The 24,175-nt window shown below is 34.7% G+C and overlaps 1 protein-coding gene and 1 long non-coding RNA gene across 2 annotated transcripts; both read left to right on the forward strand.

Annotated features, from left to right (window-relative positions):
- The first annotated feature begins 1,717 nt into the window (after positions 1 to 1,717).
- LOC107496394 (UPF0481 protein At3g47200-like) lies at positions 1,718 to 2,959 on the forward strand. Its single transcript, XM_016117644.3, has one exon. It carries the CDS (start codon positions 1,718 to 1,720, stop codon positions 2,957 to 2,959), a length of 1,242 nt encoding a protein of 413 aa, XP_015973130.1.
- A 1,565-nt stretch (positions 2,960 to 4,524) lies between these two features.
- Positions 4,525 to 6,919, forward strand: LOC127740635 (uncharacterized). The gene is made up of 3 exons (XR_008001298.1): positions 4,525 to 4,571; positions 5,761 to 5,967; positions 6,820 to 6,919. It is a non-coding gene; the product is annotated as an uncharacterized LOC127740635 (long non-coding RNA).
- Positions 6,920 to 24,175: the final 17,256 nt, after the last annotated feature.

The raw sequence follows: 24,175 nt of genomic DNA on the forward strand, positions 1-24,175 counted from the left end.
TCATTGGATTTAGTTTTAAAATTCACTTCGCTCTAGTTTAGCTGACAATTTGAAGTTAATAATCTATTATCTTCAAAAACAATTTTAGAACTTGATGTCAAAAAATAATGGAAATCGAGAATAACAAAAAAAGAGAACAGAAAGAGAAATGCACGTAAACACCAAAGAAAAAGGCAGAGAGAAACTCACGAAAGAGATAGAAGAGAGAAGGCAAGAAATTCAAAAAAGAAAATGGAATCTTTTTAAAAAGGGAAGTTATATATTCGTGCGTTGATTGAGTTAAAAATCTATTAGAGGCGCGTGGAACATATATGCATAACAAACGCGTTTGAGCGTAACATCAATTAGAGGACTTGTAAGACTTGTATAGTAAAATTACTTGTACGTAAAAATTAATCCTTTTGCTAAATGGAGTGCAGTTAGAGCGTAAAAGATTTCACTAATCAATATGCAAATGGTGTAAATTCCATAAAAATGATGTAATTTCATAATTTATTGAGTTAATATTGCATGTACTTATGAAAATAGATTTGCTTTCTACAATTTGCTTCCGGCATTTTTTACAAGTTGTCCCTAATGAATTTCTTTTTTTAAAAAATCAAATATTAAAAAGACAATTTGTCCCTAGCTAATTACATTTTAGTTTTTATTCAAAAAATACAATTCCCTATCACAAAATTAATTTTTTATCCCAATGGATTGTTTTGTTAGAAATTAAAGCGTTTTGTTTAACTCGTTATGTTGTGTACTTTCACACTTTTACTTCAATCCAAAAATGAACTTGAACAGTCTTCACTGCAAATTTATTCTTGGACCACCAAAGTATAATGGAATACCTTGAATAAAGAATTGGTACGTATGCAAAAACTAAATTAAAGAACAAATTCTTTACTTCTCTATATGGCAGTATTCACTTTGTCATTTCTATATATTTTACCATTTTCTTTCACTCCTTCGCTAGCTAAATTTAGAAGTGATTTTTCAAAATTTTTCATCATCCAAGTTGAATCTGGTGGGTGCTACTCTAGGGTTTGCACATACATATCATCCACATTGAATTGGACACAGTTTTGGACAATAATATCATTATTACTGCTCTCTTAGCTTGTCTATTCCAACGTATACCAGGTAAACGAGTGCACAAATTTATATTGTGTATTACAAATTTCCTTCATTCTTGTCCAACATAAATGTCATAAGCATGCACATGCATAAGATACACATGCTGCTAATTACATCAATTTTTTTTCTTTTGAAGATGGAAAGTTAACTAAGATAAAGATTTAGCCATTTTAATGTATATTTTATATTTTAAAAGATATTTTATACTCATAACAAATTTTAATGATATCTAGCATAATTATAAATTAAAACATACGTAAAAAAGCCATCTTCACCCAATTATTTTGTCTATGAGTAATTTCATGTTTTTATTATTTTCGCTTTTTCATAAAGACACATTGAAAAATAAATTTGGTAATATATATTTAGAGGTAGGGTCAACAATTTTTGTGTTTTGTAACTATTAATTGGCCATCAATAGTGTTTTTAATGGTGTGAGATTACATAAAATGGTGAGAGATGACTCACCTTTCTTTTGATAATTAAGTATTGGCCACAAAACACAAAAGTTGCTGACCCCTAAACTTTCTCATATATTTATGCACAAATAAGAGTTTACAACTATCATCACCTTGATATATATATTACTATAGATATGGAAAATGAGGATCATGTAGCTATAGAATTTGAAGCTATGCTGGAGAAGGCACAGCCTCTGTTTTCAAACAAAAGTTGCTGCATCTACAAAGTGCCCCATGATATCCGGCAAACCAATGAAGATGCATACACCCCAATGGTTGTTTCTGTTGGCCCTCTTCATCATCGAAATCCAAGGGTTTTAAGCATGGAAAGCCACAAGCAGGTTTATTGCAGACATTTCATTAAAAGATCCAAGGCAAGTTTGACCGATCTGATGAGTTGTGTAAGAGAGTTGGAACCACAAATCCGTGCATGTTACTCTGAGAAGATCGATCTCACAGTAGATGAATTCGTGAAGTTGATATTGGTAGATTGTGGTTTCGTATTTGAGCTTTTCCTCCGATATGATGAGGGGCCCACAGAGGATGATGTTAACTTCTCAAAATCATGGCTGCAGCTTCGGCTATCCTATGATTTGTTGTTACTCGAGAATCAACTTCCTCTTTTTGTTTTCGTCAAGCTATACAATCTTGCTTTTGCTTCTTCCGATGGTGACGATGAATTCCCTTCGTTTATGGATCTTTCTTGCAGTTATTTCTCAGCTGAAGATAATGTCAATGACCAAATAGTGCACTTCACTGATTTGTGTATATACTGCATTTTAAAACAACGAAGACCTTATAAAAGAAAACATAAACACTTGGTTCTTGGTCACAGTGCATCTGAGTTACTTGAAGCAGGACTGAAGTTCCAAGTAGTAAATAAATCAAGTCCTATTGACATACTAGACTTGAAATTTGAACATGGTGTTCTTACAATCCCGCATATTACTGTAGATGATTTCACTGAAGTTTGGTTGAGGAACATTGTGGCTTTGGAACAGTGTCACTATCCTGATGAACACTACATCACTGACTATGTTAACTTCCTCAAACAACTTGTCAACTCAAACAGGGATGCGGATGTCCTCATCAAAGCTCGAATAATTCAGAGTGATGTAAGTGGTAGTGACATTTCAGTGGCTAAGCTATTTAGAGATGTTGATAAACATATTCTATTGGAAAATTATAATGTTAATTATCTCCAAATTTGTGATGATTTGAATGCTTACTACAAACATCCTTGCAACACTAAAATGGCAACCCTAAGACGCGATTATTTCCCCACTCCATGGAAGACAGCAGCTTCTATTGCTGGAATTATATTGCTCCTCCTTTCTGTTATTCAGACCGTATGTTCTATTCTCCAAGTTAAATAAGTAGTAGCCACAAGAAAAGGCAGGCTATTCATGAGCTTCTGAAGGTGGTTGATTCAATAATCTACTTAGATTTGAGGTGTCTTAGTTATTATATTATTGCCAAGATTCCATGGCATATTTTAATTTCTATTCTTTCATTAATTTAATTAACAGTGTATAATATATGTGACAACTCTTTTAATTTGAGCTTTGTAAATTGTAATTGACATATATTATTGTTGCGTTCCATATTGTCAATAATATATAATAATAACTGTTAAAATATAATTAGGATCAATTAGGATAAATTAGTATATCTGTATATTTATGATAGGATATTACCTCACGATTCTTATAGCACCTATAAATACCCTTTTATATTGTATCATTTCAGACAACTTGAGTAGACAATTTGAATACACAACTTGAATACACTGCATCCTTTTTCCAGTCTAATCTCTTATTTCTAATATGGTATCAGAGCCATAGTATCCTCCTTGAAGAGGATAGGTTGTTTTCCTTGCGGTGAAATCACGAATTTTTGTATTTTTTTCTATGCCATTCTTCTTACAACTTGACAGACAATTTGAATAAACAACTTGAATAGACAATTTGATTATACTCAATAATATACAAATCTTTTCTCTAGTTTAGCCTCTTGTTTCTAATAATAACATTAAGAATATTTAACTAGAAAAAAAAAATCTGCCAAAGTGATTAGAGAAACAAATAAAGTGAAAACTCAGGTGAAGTCGACTTCACTTCACCTGAATTTTCACCAACAAATAAACATGCATTCATATAGAGTAGAGGTAGGAAACATAAATAAAACAACAAAAAGAGAAATAGTCATTATATTTGCTTTATTTTTAATACGACTTAAATAATAAATTGTTTACACCAAGAATTTTCAACTTTTAATTTTATCATAAAAAAAAAAAATTCCATGAGACCAAATCATGCTAAAATTTCATTATTATTTTTTCTCAAATTAAACATATCAGAATAAATTAATAATTTAATTAATTTCTTCTGCCTTTCAAATTTTAAACTGAATTTTTCTGAAGTTGTTAAAATCAAATAAGTACTTAGTAACAGAGTTCGTCAGCTTCAACAGTTTTCTTGGTTAGTATATTTTAGAATAATTGGAGCCTTAATCTAACAATTGAGATTAAATATTTTATTTCATTTTATTAAAGAGAATTATATATCATTAGACATTTGTGTAAAATTATTTGGTGAAATTGTGTTGGATACTCTCACAATAGTGCTCTTTTACTTCCATCCCAAAATGAGTTCCAACAATCTTCATGCAAATTTATCCAATCCTTGTTGGACCACCAAAATGCAAGGGAATAGCTTGAATAAACAACTGGTACCTAAACAAAAACTAAATTAAAGAACTAATTCTTTACTTCAATTCTATATGGTATGTAGTACAGTATTCTCTTTTTTCATGCCAACCTCACGTTTTATTTATTCATTTTTGTCATTCCTATATATTTACCATAGTTTCCTTCACTCTTCCTTAGCTAATTCAATATCTTCACCAATCATTTTAAAGTACCATATTTTCATCATCCACACATTAATATCATTACCGCGCGCTCCTTTGTATATTTCAACATACCAGGTAAACAATACGATGGAAATACGTGTTTTTCTCTAATTTAATATCTAATAGCTAGTTAGCCTCCCACGTTCTATATTGACTTGTTTTTAAATAGTTCTCGGATATATTCTTTGATTATTTTTCAGTATGATATTTAGACACAAAATCTCATTGAAATTAATTATTAGATGCTTTTAATAAGGATATACGAAATTCTATCACGTGGAGTGATTTTTCTAGATAAATTATATTATATTTTAAAAGAATTTTTAAAATATATTAATAAGTGTATTGCTTTTGTTTTCCAAATTGAGCTCCGTTAGTCGTCAGCCATAGTTTTATTTTATTTTATTTTTCTGTTAACATACACTTCTAAAAAGCGTGCAAAATCTAAAATTAAATATATATAACATATGTGCATTTTTTTTATTAATTTGTGTGTAAATTTTATGTAAGATAAATACATATTAAACTAATGAGAATGTTAAGAGGTCAATATTTTTTAGCTAACGATTTATAACTTAAATAGTATATAATCTTTTCATACTCACTTAAAAATTGTGGATTCGAATCTTTTTATCTTTGATAAAAAAAAGTCAATATTTTTAGTATAAAAAAGTTGTGTTTAAATACAAGATGAAAATAAATTAAATAAAAAAAAAAGTTAGGAGGATAAGATTTTTAAATTTGTTTTCATTCTTATCCAATATATACATGTCACAAGTGTACCAACACAACGTTTACTTCTGATGACCTGAGAAATTAAACTTGAATAACAAGTTCAAGATTTAGCTAGCCAATTTTATAATAAAATCTTCACGCATGCATGGTTTTTATGAATATTATTGCCTATTCATATAAAAATAATTTTATATCAAAATAATGATTAATAATTATTAGATAATTTAATATATTTAATTATTATCTTTACATAAAATATCACTTATATATTAAATAAGAAATATTATGAAGCCATCAAAATTTATTATTTTTTGTCATCACTTAATCATTGATTTAATTTCTATAATCTAATTTCTTTAGTCTAGTAATCAAACAATATAATTTATCCCATATATTGAACATTAACGATTAAATAATAGATAAAAATAATAAATTATGATAATCCAGTAACATTTTTCTTCTATCATTTCTAACCTTCTTTCTTTCTTTCTTTCTTTTTTTCTTTCTCTCTTGTGCACTACATGCATAGATATATGGAAAATGATATAGCTATAGAGGTTGAAGAAATGCTGAAGAAGGCACAACCTTTATTTACAACCAAAAGCTGCTGCATCTACAAGTTACCCCATGAGATTCGCCAATCAAACAAAGATGCATATACTCCAGTTCTTGTTTCTGTTATGAGGGGACGACAGAGGATGATGTTATCTTCTCAAAATCGTGGATGCATAGTCGGGTAAAATATGATTTGTTATTACTTGAGAATCAGATTCCTTTCTTTGTTTTTGAGAAGATATATAATCTAGCTTTTACTTCTCGCTTACATGGTGGTGGATTCCCTTCGTTTACATGGCTTGCTGCTAATAATTATTTTTCATATTTCAACAAACAAGGAGTGTTAACACCGGTTAGTAACAGTATAACACACTTTACTGATCTGCTTAGATACTTCATCTTGCCACCATCTCATAAAAGACCTTCAAGAAACCGTGGACCCTTAGTCCTTGGTCACACTGCATTTGAGTTAGTTGAAGCAGGACTGAAGTTCCAAGTAAATAAATCAAGTCATGGCATACTTGACTTGAAATTTGAGCATGGTGTCCTTAAAATTCAAAGAAATAATTGATGAAAGCCATGCATGAAGATTCAAAGTATTAAGATAGAGAATTACCACCAACTAGAGTACTTAGCAATCTTGCTGCTCTGATATCATATAATGAAATTACTCGTTCCAAAATTTAAGCTGATAGAAAAAGATAAGAAAAAAATAATATTAATAATTATATTTCTAACCATTGTCATTAATATGGCCGTTACCACAAGTATAAATCGGCTTTACGAGCTATAACTCGGCCGAATCGTTATAAATCATTTCGAACGTTACAAATTAGCCGTTCATTCAAATAATATCACTTAATAATAACGGCGATAAAAAGTGTAATAGTTGATGCTCGGTTATAAAAGGTAAGACGTCATATCCTCAGAATATACAAAAAAATACACAATACTAATTTAAGCATTGAAATGCCTTTTGTAAGTACACTCCCCTATGCTCATATTTTTCGTAACGTGAAATATCTTTGGACAGGAAAACTCAGATCCTTCAAGTTCATACCTCGGCGTTGGAGATATTTACTCGGCGGCGACTTCTAGAAACCGAGGTCAAGTCCAGATAACTGCACCAGAACAGTCATCATTTAGGAATGTCTTTAGTAAACATTCAACTAATTATCTTTGTATATAACATTATTCAACTTATAGGCAGAGCATTGCATAGATCTTTGTATATAGCATTCAACTTATTGCAACTTTAATTTGGACATATTCAACATTAGCATGCATTAGATTGTAAAGCTTCTCATGCAATAATACTGAATTTGGTTATATGTTGAGAATAAGAAATAGTGGTAGAAATAGTGTCTAATTATGTTCTTCTACACTGGTAGAAAAGGAAAGAAAGAATGTTACATGTCAATGATGTCATTAGCCTCACTGCAAATTAAATAAAGAATATTCTGTTTTGAATATCAGAAGGCAAAATGCAAAAGCATCTCACCCTTGTTAGTTACCTAGTAGGATTGATATTTTTATTATATATATTCGAAGCAAGATTTTATATAAAAAAAATTCATTTTTCATCATCTTTATATATACTATAGCCAGCTGACTTATTTTATTCTAGTTAGTTATATCTAAATAGTGATAATATTTAGCTATTTATGAAATAAAAAATGATATTTTGTATATTAAAATCAGTCACTATATATTTATATATATATATATTTATTGTTTAATTTATTTTTAATATATATTTTATATTAATTACTGATTTTAGTGTACATATAATATAATTGTTATAAAATATAATATAATTGTTATAAAATAGACAATTATTAATAGTTATTTAAGAGAGGAGATTGTCCAAAACTAAAAAGAGAATAATTATTGAAATAACAAGCTAGCGATTTAGAGATTAATTTAATTATGAATTAAGATATAATATATAATATTTACCTATTAGAATCCAAGGTGAAAAACAATGCAATAGCAATCGGTAATGTTTTGTTTTCTAGCTAATTAAATCTTCTTAATATTATCATATATTGTTGACAAAATGTAATGCAATAATAATATCCATTACAAAGCTTAAATAAAAGACCAGATCAATATGTATCTTAATTAAATAAATGAAAGAATACAAATTAAAATCTATAATAGAGTGTTGGCAATAATATAATAACTAACAAATCTTCAATTTAAGTAGTCTCTATTGTGAATGTATGTGGCTATAGTAGTAGCTTTAGTACTAGTTATTTAAGAAAGAAGCTGGAGAATGGAACATATAGTCTGAATAACAGTAAGAAAGAGCAATAGAATTCCAGCAATAGAAGTTGCTGTCTTCCATGGAGTGGTGAAATAATCGCGTCTCAGAGTTGCTATTTTAGTGCGGCAGGGATGTTTGTAGAAAGCATTCAAATCATCACAAATTTTGAGAGAATTGACATTATAATTTATCAGTATAGTATTCTTATCAACATCTCTGAATAACTTAGCCACTGAAGTGTAAATACAGCAGCTTTTGGTTGTAAACGAAGGTTGTGCCTCCTTCAGCATTGCTTCCAATTCTTTAGCTACATGATTCTCCATATATCTATATATATGCACGTGCATGAGCGCCACCAGAAAGAAAGAAAGGTTATAAAATGATAATAATTAATGAAAGCCATGCACGCATGAACCTTTTCTCTACAAGTTAGCTAGCTAAATCTATATTCGGACGAGGCAAGCATTCTGTTTATAACTGACATTTTTTTACCAACACAAGATACATACCTATATATATACATATAAATTAGTGTAATTTGTGTTTATATTATACAGAATTTGAATATGAATTGATAAAATAAATAATATGTATTTGCATGCACTGTACATAGAAAGGACAGAGTAGATAGCCTGTTTTATAATCTATCTATCTATTCTTAATATATAAAAGTAGGTACATAGATTTATCCACATTCACTACAATATTTTTGGCCTAAGGTAACCCTTATTCGAAGCAACATTTAACAAAAGTTGCTTTAGATAGGCAAAGACAACATTTTTAACGAGTTGCCTTTGAGTAAGGCAAAGATAACAAAATTTTTGGCCACCCATAAAAAGAGTTGTCTTTGATATCTAAAGCAACACTTAAAAAATATTACAATATAAAACATTAAAGACAACATTTTTAAATAAAAATACAACATTTTATAAGGGTTATAAAAAAAAATTGAATAAATAACTTTTATAAAAAGTTGCCTAAAATCATTAGTAGCTAAAAATTTTAGTGGGAAACATTTAATCATATTCCCTCCAAATAATTATTTCCCAATCAAATAACTTAGTAAAAAATTAAAAAAGAAAAGCTACTAGACAACAAGTCATATGTCCGGTGCTTAGTTCCTCACAGCCACCCAACCTTCGAAGAAAAGGGAGAAGCCCTAACTCACGGCGCGACACGAAGGGCAGCAGGTCTCGACCCAGACGGCGCGAGACGAACGGCAGCAGGTCTCGACCCAGACGGCGCGACACGAACGGCAGTAGGTCTCGACCCAGACGGCACGACACGAATGGCAGCAGGTCTCGTTCGCGTACGAGAGCAGGTCTCTATCAGCGACGGCGCGGTGCTCTCCTCCACAGGCGTCGGCGAGTTGCTCTCCTCCACAGGCGTCGGCGAGTTGCTCTCCTCCTCTTGTCTCAGCTCCGCGTCGTAGTCACGTTCGAGAAACCCCTCTCCTTCTTCCTCCTCTTCCCCTGTCTCGCCTCCTCCTCTTCGCAAGCTCAGACAACACTACATGCAGCGATAATCCCCTTCCGCCTCCTCTGCGTATTGCTTGGTAAGAAGCTTCTGATTTTCTGATTTACTATGAATTGGATTTTCTGAATACTTTGATTTTGAATGAAGATTGGGAATGTTCTGAATTTTACTATGAAAATAGAATTTTTGAATGCATTGAATCTAAATTTTCGCTATGGGAATGTTCTGAATGTACTGAATTTTAGTAATACATAAAGCTGTGATATCATGGATTTCATGTTGATGCTGATTTTACATTGATTCTTGCAGTAAACCCCCAGTTGAAGAGCTGCACCAGTTCTTGGAATTCCAGTTGCCAAAGCTATATGTGAACCCATCAGGTAAACATTTTTCTTTTTGGCCCTGGACATCTTGCTATTTCTTGGCTGTGCCTCTGATCCTAAGAAATCCACATTCATGAGGTTCATTTTCTTACCTTCATGTTGTTTGGTTCCTGAGAAAGTGCTTGAAAAACAACATTTATCAATTTATATATATTTATATATGCTCTGTTTGCTTCATTCATCTATGCTATCTTCATCCTTTATTATTGTTAGGAATTCCGTTGAGCTTCAACTTGTGTTTTTTCCCCCTCCTCCCACCTTATATAATCAGGGAAAAAATCTAAATCAATGTTGTTTCGAAGTAGAATTTCTTACCTAAATGTTTATCAGCATGTTTCTATTTTCTTCACACTTGAGTGCTATCATGTTTTAAAGTTTTGCTTTGGTCCTGTGTTTCCAACGCAATTTCAAATCCCGGTGCTGAGTGAATTGCTATATGAATTGCAAAGCACAAATTCAAATACTAAGGAGAAGACTTTTTGTTGGTAAAATTGAAAATACATGCCATGAATGTGTTTTTTTCTTTTTTAAGTGAAAATACATATAGGTTTTACATATTTATCACCAGAAATATTTTAACTATTTTGAAAACTTATGTTTGGAGGTGTTATTTAGCAATTAGCAGGGAATCAAAATAAAAAGTATCATAGAAAAATCTGTAATAATTTTCAAAATATCCCTCATGCCATCTGTGCTACTTTTAAACCCTTATCTTACTAAAGGAAATGAGACTTCATCTCATCTAAACTCCAATCATATGCACTGAATGCTCAGAAAACCATCTTGCAGTAGGAATCCACTACATCTATTATGCTAAATCTGCATTGTTCATTATAATATTCTATGGTTTTTTGCAAACATTTGGCATCTAAATTGTCTTCATGCTTCCACTATTATATTTTTATTGCAGCTTCTATTCTTAAAGCTGTGTTAAGGTACGGAAAGAAGCAATTTGCGGTTGATATATGATAATGAAAGAATAAATGAACTCTGCCACATGAATTTACAAATCAAAATTCATACATAAATACTCATTAAACTCGGTATTGAGTACTCGGTATGAACTTTTCCTATTGCTTTTTCTCTTTTTCTTATCTTCGTGAACTTAGATAAAACAATATTGGAAGCATATATCAAGTATAGAGTCATCTTTTGGTTCTTACTTAGATTTTTTTCAACTTCAGGCTGGTAAGAAAGCTTCTTAATTTTACTATGGAATGAATATTCTGAATGCATTGATTGAGAATGAAGAATTGGGACTGTTCTGAATTTTAGTATGTAAATCGAATTTTTGAATGCATGTCTTTTTGGGGCTTCTCAATAATTCTGAATTTAGGGGTTTGCTTTCAATTTTTCTGAAGTTTTCATGTGGATCAACATCTTCCTGGTGCTTTTTCAGTTCCATCTTTTTGACCCTGGTTAAACAAATTCCCACTATTATATTTTTATTGCAGCTTCTAGTCTAAAAGCTGTGTTAAGGTACGGAAAGAAGCAGTTTGCGGTTGATGAGACCAGGCGTGATACTAGAGAATTGTCTAGTGCTTCATGCAATGAACCACCAGTATTGAGTACTTGGTATGAACTTTTCTTATTGCTTTTTCTCTTTTTCTTATCTTTGTGAACTAGATAAAACAAAATTGGAAGCATATATCAAGTATATGGTCCTCTTTTGCTTCTTACTTAGATTTTTTTCAACATCAGGTTGGTAAGAAACATTCTAAATGGGCCCAATCAATTTTGCAAGAGTGCGTGTTGATTTGGTAAGGTCACATTTGAGTTAAACTTCTCTACTTGTTACTTCTCCCTAATTTTAGTATGTTATAACTTTGTAATTGTTATCTTGATCTGTAGCGTGAGAAAAAAGAGAACAAAGAGGAACCAAATCAAGCTGAAATGTTTGTTGCAACTCGGAATGGACTAAAAGGGAAAACACTTGATGTAGAAACACAAGCTATTACTGTAAGTTCCTCTATAATTTTCTTGGGCTAGTAGTTGTTTTATGACTGTCATGGATGCTATTTTTTTTGCTGTTTTATGGCTACCGTGATTATTGTTATCATATCTATTTTGCGGCTGTTTCATGGTTGTTTCATGGGCGGTTTCATGGCTGATTTAGTTGCTGTTTTATGGCTATCATGGTTGTTGTTTTAGTATCTACTTTATGACTATTTTGTGGTTGTCATGGTTGCTGACTTGCTGCTTTCTTTTTTATGGCTGATTTAATTGCTATTCTATGGCTATTTTATGCTTGTTTTATGGCAATTGTGGTTGTTGTTTTAGTATCTACTTATGACTATTTTATGCCTGTCATGGCTGCTATTTTATTGCTATTTCATGGCTGCTTCATGGCTGATTTATATGCTGTTCTATGGCTATTTTATGCACGTTTTATGGCTATCATGGACTGCTATTTTATGCTTATTTCATGGCTGTTTTATGGCTGATTTAATTGCTATTCTATGGCAATTTACAACCATGTTTTATGGCTATCATGGACTGCTGTTTTATGGCTCTTTTATGGCTATTTTGGATTGCTGTCCCTATTAGTTATCAATAGGTTTTTGGATTCTTTCATTGAATTTTTATCACTAAAAATAGACATATCATATATTTATGTGTATAGGATAAACTTGATGATCTCCAAGAAGCTGGAGAAACTCCTACTAATGCATTTCAAAAAGTTTTTGGTAAAGAGAATTGGTGGACGAAATTGTGATCACATGTTCTTTGTACTTGTATGAAATTTAATAATTGGCTTTATTTGAATTCACAACTCCGTTCAACTAACCAGCAAGTGTACTGGGTCGTCCAAGTAATAAACCTTACGCGAGTAAGGGTCGATCCCACAGAGATTGTTGGTATGAAGCAAGCTATGGTCACCTTGTAAATCTCAGTTAGGCAGATTAAATTGGTTTATGGATTTCGGAAATTAATAATAATTGGAAAATAAAAAGGGATAGAAATACTTATGTAAATCAATAGTGGGAATTTCAGATAGGTGTATGGAGATGTTGTGCTCCTCCTGAATCTCTGCCTTCCTACTGCTTCATCCAATCCTTCTTACTCCTTTCCATGGCAAGCTATAAAAAAGGCAACTTAAAAAAATTTGGACAAGTGTTGCTTTAGGTCTATGAAAATGCAACTTAAAAAAACCTGAACAAGTGTTGCTTTAGGTGGAGGAAAAGGCAACTTAAAAAAATTTGTACAAGTGTTGCTTTAGGTATATGAAAAAGCAACTTAAAAAACTCTGGACAAGTGTTGCTTTATATATTAGAAAATACAACTTGTAAAAAGTGTTGCCATAGCGTTTCGTATAAAGCGTTGTGTTTGGGTGCTCTAAGGCAACCCTTTCACGGAGTTGCTTTATTTTGAGAAAAGGCAACGTTTTTTGAAAGTTGCCAAAAAAAGGGTTCCCTTTTTAATATACAAAAGCGTTGCCTTAGACCAAAGGTAACGGCCGTATAGCCAACCCCCAAAAAGCGTTACCTTTTGTCGGAAAGTGTTGCCTTTTATCAAAGGCAACACTTTCTCTTATTATAAGCAACGTTTTTAAAGGGTTGCCTCAGCCTGAATTTGTTGTAGTGATTATTTCTAAGTTATTTCTCTTCTTCTACTAATCCTATGTCAGCACCAACGTTTATGTGGCAAAATTTTAAAATCCACCACTCAAATCTTGCCAAATCAACTTTTATTTTCACATAAAAAAATTACAAAAAATAACTAAAAAACACAATAAAAACCAACAAATTAACTTTTTCAAAATCAATCCTTATTTCTAAAACAACAAAACACAAATTAACATTTACCCCAACAAAAAGCTCTCAAAACCAAAGAGCTTATTACCTTTTTCAAACCCTCACCCTCTTAGCATCTCTCCATACCAAGATCCTATTTCCTCCATCCTCTTCCGGTCCCATCCTATTTCCCCAATCCTCTTCCGGTCCATAAGCTATTGTTTTTTCCTCAAAACAAATTGTACATCGCGATGTCCATCTCCGAGAAGCCGCATTGCATAAATTGCAGAAACCAGGACAAACTTCATTCCTCCTCTTGCGGTTTTCCTGCCAGAGCTCAATTTTGGGTCTCAGACCAACGTCACCATTCGACACCGCCAACGTAGAAAATTTCTCTCAAGTATCTTCCTAAAGATTTTCAACTTTGCCGTTTACTCTTTTCATTGTTCAATATCATTTTCAATACCCTATTTATTTGTTATAAATACTAACATTTTAATTGTGAACTCATTGTAAGTAGCACAAGTTTATGTATTCCTCTTTTGTAAACGGTTCTGTCCAATACTCACAACAAAAATTAATGGGCATTTAAAATTATTGCTCCCTATATACTATCGATTGCAATATTTCATCATTAAATTATAAATTGTTATTTTACATGTGGAGTACTTCTTCCACAATTTACATTTACATGTTTCTCTTTTTCAAATTGTTATTCCACATATGCAGTATTGCTTCCACAATTTACTTAGAATGGATTATCATTCTTTGACCATGTCTTAATCTCTTTGTTGTAGAAGGATTTGTAGTGGTAATGACAGACCGGAACAGTTAATACCCAAAATTGCTAGATGAAAATCAACCAATCACTATTTAGTAAAATGTTTTAAAAAAATTAAAACAAAAAACTCTTATCTATTATTATTCAATTGAAACATCAAGTACTAATTAAATTCAATAAACATACATTAAAAGTGTCATAATAATAATAATTATAAAAAAATTTTAATTACAAATATTCAAATTCAACTTATACATATTAAGACTCTTACTACTCTTCATTTCTTAATCTCTTATACTAATTGTCAAAAATTACTTAAATTTAATATAACATTTTTATATGTTTTTCATTCTCATTCATTTATTTTTTTTCATTATTTACAAACAAAAAAACCGCAATAAAAGACAAAGTGTAGCCATTAATGTAAATCGAAAAAAATGCAGTTTTGTATAACTCCAATATAAATAACCTATGTCTTTTTTAAAAATAAATAAATTCAAAATCTATTTATAATATGTTCTCTAAAATATTTTTAATATATCATTTATTAAAATATACTATATAGTATAAATAATCAACTTCTCCGCGCATTGCGTGGGTCTCACTCTAATTCCTACTAATTATTAGATATTAGATTTAGAAGAAAAAAAAACAAGTGTTTTCGTCGGGTGGTTTACCTGTTAATTATTGGTATGTGAAAATATACAAGGAAGCGTTAATGTATTAGAGTAAAAGTCCTTTTTGGTCCTTAACCATTTACCCGATAGACATTGCGCCCTCTAATAATTATAAAATCACAAATCGGTCTTCATCCACTTTCGTATTTATTCAATCTAGCCCCTATAATTGGTTAACAACAGGTTAATGCTGACGTGTCAGGTAATGTTTCTTTCGTAATAAGGACAAATTGCCCCTGAACTCTTCAACCATCTCCCTCCTCCGAAACTCTTTCTTCTTCCTCTCCTCCCTCTTCTCCACCACTACCGCACTCACACTCCTCCCTCTCCCTCCGATCCTCCCTTTTCGCCACTACCACCGCACTCACAATCATCATCGTCGTTAACAATATCATCACCACCATTTATGCATGATGATTAATAAACAAGGGATAAGTACTTTTTTCGTCCCCAAGATCTGGGGTCAAAATCAAAATCATCCACAACCTTTTTTTCTTACTAAAATCATCTTCAACGTTACAAAATGTTATAAAATTGTCCTTTTTACAAAAAATAATAATACTTTAATAATTTTACCCTTAAAACAAAAATTAAAATAATATTAAAAAAAACCCCCCCCCCCCCCACCATCAGGTAGTTGGGCTCTTCCATTTGATTGTGTCCCTGGGGCTTATTCTTGCAATGGACAAGTATTTGAAGAAAGCGTTCGTAGCTGCTGCCATTAAGTTCCCCAGCGCATTGTTCGGGATGTTCTGTATATTCTCGCTTCTGATTGTTCTTGACTCCACCTTGCCTTTTGCGGCTACTGCCTTGATGAACTTCTTTGAGCATGCCTTCATGTTCATACAGAGATATCTCCCTTTGTTCTATGTTCCATCTTTGGTTGTCCTGCCTCTTTCTGTCAGAAAATAAAACTCAAAACAGAACCACCACCACCCCCACCTCAGAAAATCATAACTCAGAAAATCAGAACTCAAAAAATCAAAAATCACAAATTTCATTTTGAAATCAGAACCCAACATGCACTTTGAACAATAATCAACAAATTCAGCAACAAAATTATAGATATTCCATAACAAATTTCACAAAAAAATTCAGAAATTCTACAACAAAAATCTAGTTCACAGAAGAAGAAGAAGAAGAAGAGGCGGAGGGCGAGGAGGAGCTGTTCACTATTGCATCTGTTGCTGCAAGGGATTTGTCGTCATTGTTGTTGGGCCATCGCCGAACTGCTGCCGCCGTTGAGTGCGCCGAGGCCATGGTGGTCATTGGAGGAAGAGAGAGCCAGAGGAGAAAGAGAGCAAGCGAGATCTGAGGAGAGAAAGAGCTCGGGAGCAGAGGAGAGAGAGGAGAAACCCGTGCTCAGCCACCGCCGCACCTTTGCCGCCGAGAAACGCCGCCGCTGCCACTAAGATCCACCACTGTCACCGTCGAGCAGAGCACCCCCCTTTGTCAAAGCTCTCTTTAATGGCTTCCACAATCTCCTTCAAGTCCTTATGCCGCACCACCATCTTCATCTCCATCATCTCCCCATACTTACTCCTTGCGTCATCCTCCTCCGCCACCAGCGCCGCCTTCTTCCCTGCCGTCGGAGGCGATGGCGTCACTGGATCTCCCACCACCTACGATCCCCTCATGGAAGAACCCCTCACTGACGATCCGAAAGAATGAGGAAGAAGGAAGTTGAAACTTGGAAAGGAGGGTCAGGGGCCTGAGAGTTTGGTTAGATCTGAAAGTAGGAGGAAGGTAAAATTTTGGGGGTGAAGGGGGGAGAGAGACCGAAGAGACTGGGAGTGGGGTGGGGTGGAATTTTTCTTTTTTTTAATATTATTTTTATTTTTTTTAAGGGTAAAATTGTCAAAGTATTATTATTTTTTGTAAAAAGGACGATTTTATAACGTTTTGTAACGTTGAGGATGATTTTAGTAAGAAAAAAAGGTTGGGGATGATTTTGATTTTGACCCCAGACCTTGGGGACGAGAAAAGTACTTATCCCAATAAACAATTTATATTTTCCTAAACTCTCTGTCCCTCATTTTCTCCCTTTCCTCCCTCTATACATTTCTTTTTACTTTCTTATTTTTCTTCATCACTCACCACAACAACATCATGAATTTCATTTATTTTAACACTCAAATTTTTCTTTTTTTTAATCTTTATTTTTTTGGTAATTTTTTCGAAAAACAAATGGATTTTTTCCTCCAAGCGACCAAGGTACTTCTTTAGTGTGATTATGTTTTTGGTTTTTGAATTTTTGGATTCTGATGATAATATTATTGATGACGATAATGATTGTGATGAAGATAAGGAGAAATGAATATGGTGATTTTAATGATTATTGCGGTGATGATTTTGATGATAATTCCAGAGAAGAGGTGAGGCGGATTGGGAGTGTTGGGGTTAGGATTTTGGAGTTGAGAGAGGCAACGGAGAAGAGGGAGAAGAGAAGGGAGATTGTTTAGGGGCGATTTGTCCCTATTACAAAGGAGACAAAACCACGTAGACACAGTTACCTGACACGTCAGCATTGACCTACTGTCAACCGGTCTCAAGGATTGGATTGAACAAATACGAAAGTGGATGAGGATCGATTTGTGTTATTATAATTGTTAGGAAGCGCAATGTCCATTTGGTAAATGGTTAAGGATCGAAAAGGACATTTACTCATGATATTAGTGTTCACTTCAATGTGGATGATGAAAATATGATACTTTCAAATGATTGATGAAGATACTGATTAATTAGCTAAGGGAAGAGTGAAGGAAACTGGTAAATATATAGAAATGACATAAAAAAGAAAAGAGTAAAGTATCGTTTTTGTCCCCAACGTTTGGGGTAAGTCCTATTTGTGTCCCTAACGTTTAAATCGTCCTATTTGTATCCTTAATGTTTATAAAAGTGATTCAGTGTTATCCTACTATCAATTATACTAACAAATCAGAGTATATTTTTCAATTATTCTCACTTTGATGTATTCATTCTCAATTAGGTCTCACTTAGATGTGTTCGATTTTAATATTATACCACTATTTGTGTTTAAATTCAATTATGTCCCTAGAAAAGTGAATTATGTAAATGTTGTAGGAATTAGTTTTAACATTTGATGAGCTATTTTTCGGAGTAGATCATCGATTCTATCCCAGACATTTGTATTCTAACTTCAAGAAGAGATTTTTAAAACTCAAATTAAAGCGCTCATGATGTGAAATTGACGGTAGGATAACATTGAATCACTTTTACAAACGTTAGAAATACAAATAGGACGATTTAAACATTAGGAACACAAATAGGATTTACACCAAACATTAAGGACAAAAACGATACTTTACTGAAAAGAAAAAAATGTGAGGGTAACATGAAAAAGAGAAAACTACCACATATAGAAGTAAAGAATTAATTCTTTAGTTCAGTTTTTGTTTAGGTACCAATTGTTTATTCAAGCTATTCCCTTGCATTTTGGTGGTCCATGGATCACATAAATTTGCAGTGAAGATTGTTGGAACTCATTTTGGGATAGAAGTTATTAAGGAGGTCAAAACTTTGCCACTAATCATTCCCTGATTTGTAGATAGACCATAGTCAACATATTCAATTCACTAAAGGTATAGTCATATTAGAGTGAGAATACCATCTTCAAAATCTAAGCCTAACAATATATTTGTAGCTGATTTTAATGTATACATACATAATATAATCTATTAAATTATAAGTTATATTAACTTTGAGATTGAGTGAATCAATTTTAACTTTAAAATTTAATTTGTGAGATAAAAATTTTCATTTATAAACTATTTAGAGACCTCATATTTAAAATATGTGAGACTTGTAAGTTGTAATATTTTAAGAAGAAAACATCATACTTTGTCCACTCAGCTCCTGTGAAGAGCTCAATTAAGAATATCAATATATATCACCTTCCCAAAAGTCATCCGCCGTGAGATTGAACTCATCTTCTCTGATAGACCTTACTCGTGACTGTTAATGATATTGCAATTGAGTAGTGAAATATAGTAGAATGCATAGTAGTGGAATGAAAATTGTATATTATTGAATGTGAAATGATAATGGAAATGAATGAAACAGATACTGCCCCTATTCGAGTGGGTGAACACTCCAGAAAATGTTTCTTCACACAATACTCTAACTAACTCTGAATCATTCTCAATCCCATATATTTTTCCTTTCCCCATAACAAACTAACCAACTCAGCACAGGGAAATGTTTCTCTGTTACGCACAGCTCATCCAATAACAAAATCCTTTATCCAGCCTGGAGCTCTCTTGGTTCGCTGCTTTTTGGGTTCTTCCACTTGAGACGGCCTAATACCTTGCGTTGGCTGTCCTTTTGTGTCTTCCTCTGTATTGGGCAACTCCGTTTTGGGCTGGTCTTCTTCATTTGGGCCTTGGGAGCTATCAATTATCTCCCCGTCCAAAATGACCTTGTCTTCAAGGTCAACTTCTGGAAACAATTGCTGTAACTCACTTAAGTCTTCCCAAGTTGTCTCGTCACGTGCGGTCCCCTCCCAATCTACTAACACATGTGTTCGAGTTCTTTCAGCTGTTGACACTGAATGACAACCGAGAATGGCAAGAGGATGCGGTTGCAGTGAGGGTGGTAGATCGGGTGAGCTCGGTGGCCCCTGAGGTGGTTCTCCTCGGTACTGTTTTAGCACAGAGATGTGGAAGACTGGATGCAGAGCGCAGGAGGAAGGAAGATTCAATCGGTAAGCAACCTGTCCTACCCTCTGACTTATTTGATAGGGCCCATAAAACCTCTTTTGTAGTTTGCTATAACTGTGATTAGTGAGGGACTGCTACCGATAGGGTCTGATCTTCAACCACACCCACTCTCCCACTTCAAATTGCTTCTCTCGGCGATGTTGATATGTCTGTTTCTTCATTCGTTCTTGAGCCTGCTGTAGGGAATAGCGCAGTTCCCTGTCCAACACCTCTCTTGCTCTAAGGAGCTCGTCTACTGCTAGCACGGTGGTCGATCTGGGCAAATAACCGGGCAGCTTCCTCATTACGAACCCATAGAGGGCCTCATGGGGTGTCATATTGATAGCCGAGTGGTAGGAACTGTTGTAGCAAAACTTAGCCCAATTCAGGTAGGTAGACCATTGATTTGGGTAGGAATGAGAAAAAACCCTTAAGTACTGCTCTAACGTTCTATTCACCCCCTCCGTTTGGCCATCACTCTGAGGGTGATAAGATGTACTATAATGCAGTTTTGTCCCGCTAAATTCAAACAAACTCTTCCAGAATTTACTCAAGAAAATAGGGTCTTTATCAGAAACCATAGTAGTTGGGAAGCCATGTAACTTAACCACCGAATTGATGAAGGCCTTAGATGCATCTTTAGCTGAAAATCCTGGCTTAAGGGCTGTGAAATGCCCAACTTTGCTGAATCGGTATACTACAATTAGAATGGCATTGAATCCCCCCGATTTTGGTAGCTGTACAATGAAGTCAAGTGAAATCTCCTCCCATGGTCTGGCAGGAATTGGTAATGGCTACAGTAACCCTTGTGCTCTAGCTGGCACATATTTAGTCATCTGATAGTCCGCGCACTGTTCAATAAATCTGTGTACCTCTGCTCTCATTCCTGGCCAAAAGAAAAATTCTCCCAATTACCTATATGTCTTCAACACGCCTCCATGTCCCCCTCTCACTGATGCATGAAATTCTTGTAGCAGCAATTCACGCAGGCCCAGAAAATCAGGCACCCATATCCTGCCTTGGTACATAAGTATTCCTTCGCATTCCCCATAATTCGGCCCTAGTTTGCCATCCCTCAGTTGTTGGTGCAACTGTCTCATCTGATCACACTGTTGGTTGGCCTCTTTTAAGGATTGCATCAGTGACGTTTGGACAGTAGTCAAGCTCCGGAACACCATCTGAACATCAGAATCTGGGTGGCAAGATAAAGCATCTGCCACTAGATTTAATTTTCTTGGCCTATATTCGATTTCAAAATCATAGCCCAATAATTTCGCTAGGTAGTATTGCTGATACGGTGTCAAAATCACATGAGTCATCAATTCCTTAAGGCCCTGCTGATCTGTTTTAATGACAAACTTCCTGCCCAAAAAGGTAGTGACGCCATTTCGCCACTGCTTGGGTAATGGCGTAGAGTTCACGGATATAAGCTGAGGCAAGAGTCATTTTCGGGTTCAACTTCTTGCTAAAATAAGTAAGGGGGTGACCATTCTGAGTCAATACAGCCCCTACTCCTTTATGAGATGCATCAGTCTCCACAATGAACGTCTTGGAAAAATCTGGTAAGGCCAGCACCGGTGTTTGTACCATGGCCGCCTTGAGATTGTTAAAGGCTTGGTCTGCTTCTATTCCCCAATGGAAATTATTCTTTTTTAGAAGCTCAGTAAGAGGATGAGCAATTTGGGCATACCTAGCAACAAATTTTCTGTAATACCCAGTTAGACCCAAAAATCCCCATAATTGTTTAAGGGTAGTGGGCTTTGGCCAGGCCTAGATTGCATCAATCTTGGAAGGGTCAACCTTCACCCCTTCTGCACACACTATGTGACCAAGGTAGTCTACTTGAGACTGCCCAAAACGACACTTAGACCTCTTAGCAAAGAGCCTGTTCTGAGATAGGATGGCCAAAGTAAGCCCCAAATGGGTGAGATGCTCGCCCCACGTCTTGCTGTAGATGAGAATGTCATCAAAGAAAACAGCAATGAACTTTCTCAGGTAGGGTCTGAATACCTTATTCATAGTGGCCTGAAATGTGGAGGGAGCATTTGTGAGACCAAACGGCATCACCACAAACTCATAGTGCCCTTGGTGAGTTCTGAAGGCTGTCATTGGAATCACATTCTCATTCATGCAAATTTGATGATATCCCGACCGTAAATCGATCTTGGAAAAATATTCTGCCCCAAAAATTTCATCCAATATCTCATCAATGGTTGGAATAGGGAACTTGTCCTTGACAGTAATAGCATTTAGAGCCCTATAATCAACACAAAACCGCCAGCTTCCGTCCTTCTTCTTAACCAACAACACCGGACTAGAAAAAGCGCTTTGACTTTCCCGAATAATGCCTGCTTCAAGCATCTCAGACACTAATCTCTCCATCTCTTCCTTCTGAAAATGAGGATATTTATAGGGTCATATACTCATAGGCTGTGACCCTGGAATGAGGTTGATATTATGGTCCACATCACGGTGGGGTGGCAGTTGGGTAGATTCTTCAAACACTTCCTGATGCTCCTCTAGAACCCGCTGCACTTCCATGGAGATAGTGGCTTCCGATACCTTCTCCTCATCCACCATCTTCAAGTGGTACATAGTGGTTACCACCTCAGATGTCACCATCCTTCGCAGCATCTTGTTACTAATCGCCTCAGACTAAAGCAGCCTGTCTCCTTATAATTTGATAGGTAAATTATTCACAACAAATTCCATAGTGAGTAGACCATAATGTGTTGTCACATAGCCCAAGCACATGAGCCATTGTACCCCCAAAACTATATCAGCACCCTGTAAATCTAGCATGAAAATTTTCACACATTGCCTTACAACCAATGACATCACCATTTCCAACCGGTACTTGCAGTGGTGTGGTTTGTTGAATTGGGAAATCCAGTTTTTCAGCAACACTGGCTTTCACAAAATTATGCAAACTGCCTCCATCAATCAGGACCATAACTTCATGTCCCTTGTAAGTTCCTTTCAGCCTAAATGTTGTTGGTTGGTATTGACCAACCATGGCATTAAAACTGATTTCTGGTTGTGCAGGACCGACCACTACATGTAGCTCCTCATTTGTAATTTGGACCACAGCAGGTTCAGGTTCCTTCAGAATTTCCTGCATTTCCTCATCTCCAATCAATAGATAGCAGGATGTCTTGCACCGATGTCCAGGTGACCACTTCTCGTCACAATAATAACACAATCCTTTTTCTTTCTTCATTTTAATTTCAGCAGCTGATAGTTTCTTAAATGGTGGGGGTGGAATTCAAATTTTTGTTGTTGTTGGTGTTGGGTGAATTGAGTGGGACAGGAACAAAATGGGGTTGAGAAGTGTTATTTGGGTTTCTGGTGGGTGGAGGGTTGGTGTTTGGGCTGTTTGGGTGAGGTAGGCTTGTGAATTTGGGGTGGGGACTGTTGTTTTTCTGCTCATAGAGCTTGGCTAAGGATACTGCTGTCACATATGAGGTAGGTTTGGCTAGGAGTAGCTCACATTTTAAGTAATCTTGCAAACCAGCCACAAATAGAGAGATTACCCATTCCTCACTTAGTCCCGTCACCTGATTGGTGAGCTCCTCAAATTGGCTCTGGTACTCAGCCACAGTATTCACCTATTTTAACTCCTTGAGTGCTGCTTTAGGATCGTAAAATTGATTCTGTCCAAAACGAACTAAGAGAGCCTCTAAAAATGAGTCCCATGTATAACGAATATTGTTATTAACACCCCAACGATACCATGCATAAGCAGGACCAGTTAAATGAAAAGAAATCATACGCACTCTCATGTCCTCTGGTACAGCATACCATTCAAAGTACTCACGAGCTTTGAATACCCATTCTTCTACTCTATCACCATCAAAGATGGGTAGTTCAGCTTTAATACCTCTAGTCATGTGATTATTGTTGCGAACAGATTGCCTGTAAGATGACTGTGCTCCATCCTCTTCATCAGACTCACTGACCACCTTCTTTTTCTTCAGGGATTCTTTCAGCATGCTCTGAATCTCCCGCAGCGACTCTTCCAGTCCATCTATTCGCTCATTTGTGGTGGACACTTGGCTGGCAATCTCAACATGACTTCTCTGCAGAGCTGCAAGCTCGTGCTCTTACTCGTGACTGTTAATGATATTACAATTGAGTAGTGAAATATAGTAGAATGCATAGTAGTGAAATGAAAATTGTATATTATTGAATGTGAAATCATAATGGAAATGAACGAAACAGATACTGCCCCTATTCGAGTGAGGGAGCACTACAGAAAACGTTTCTTCACACAATACTCTAACTAACTCTGAATCATTCTCAATCCCATATATTTTCCCTTTCCCCGTAACAAACTAACCAACTCAGCACA

The sequence above is a fragment of the Arachis duranensis genome, chromosome 7, assembly GCF_000817695.3.
Source record: "Arachis duranensis cultivar V14167 chromosome 7, aradu.V14167.gnm2.J7QH, whole genome shotgun sequence".
Lineage (NCBI taxonomy): Eukaryota > Viridiplantae > Streptophyta > Magnoliopsida > Fabales > Fabaceae > Arachis > Arachis duranensis.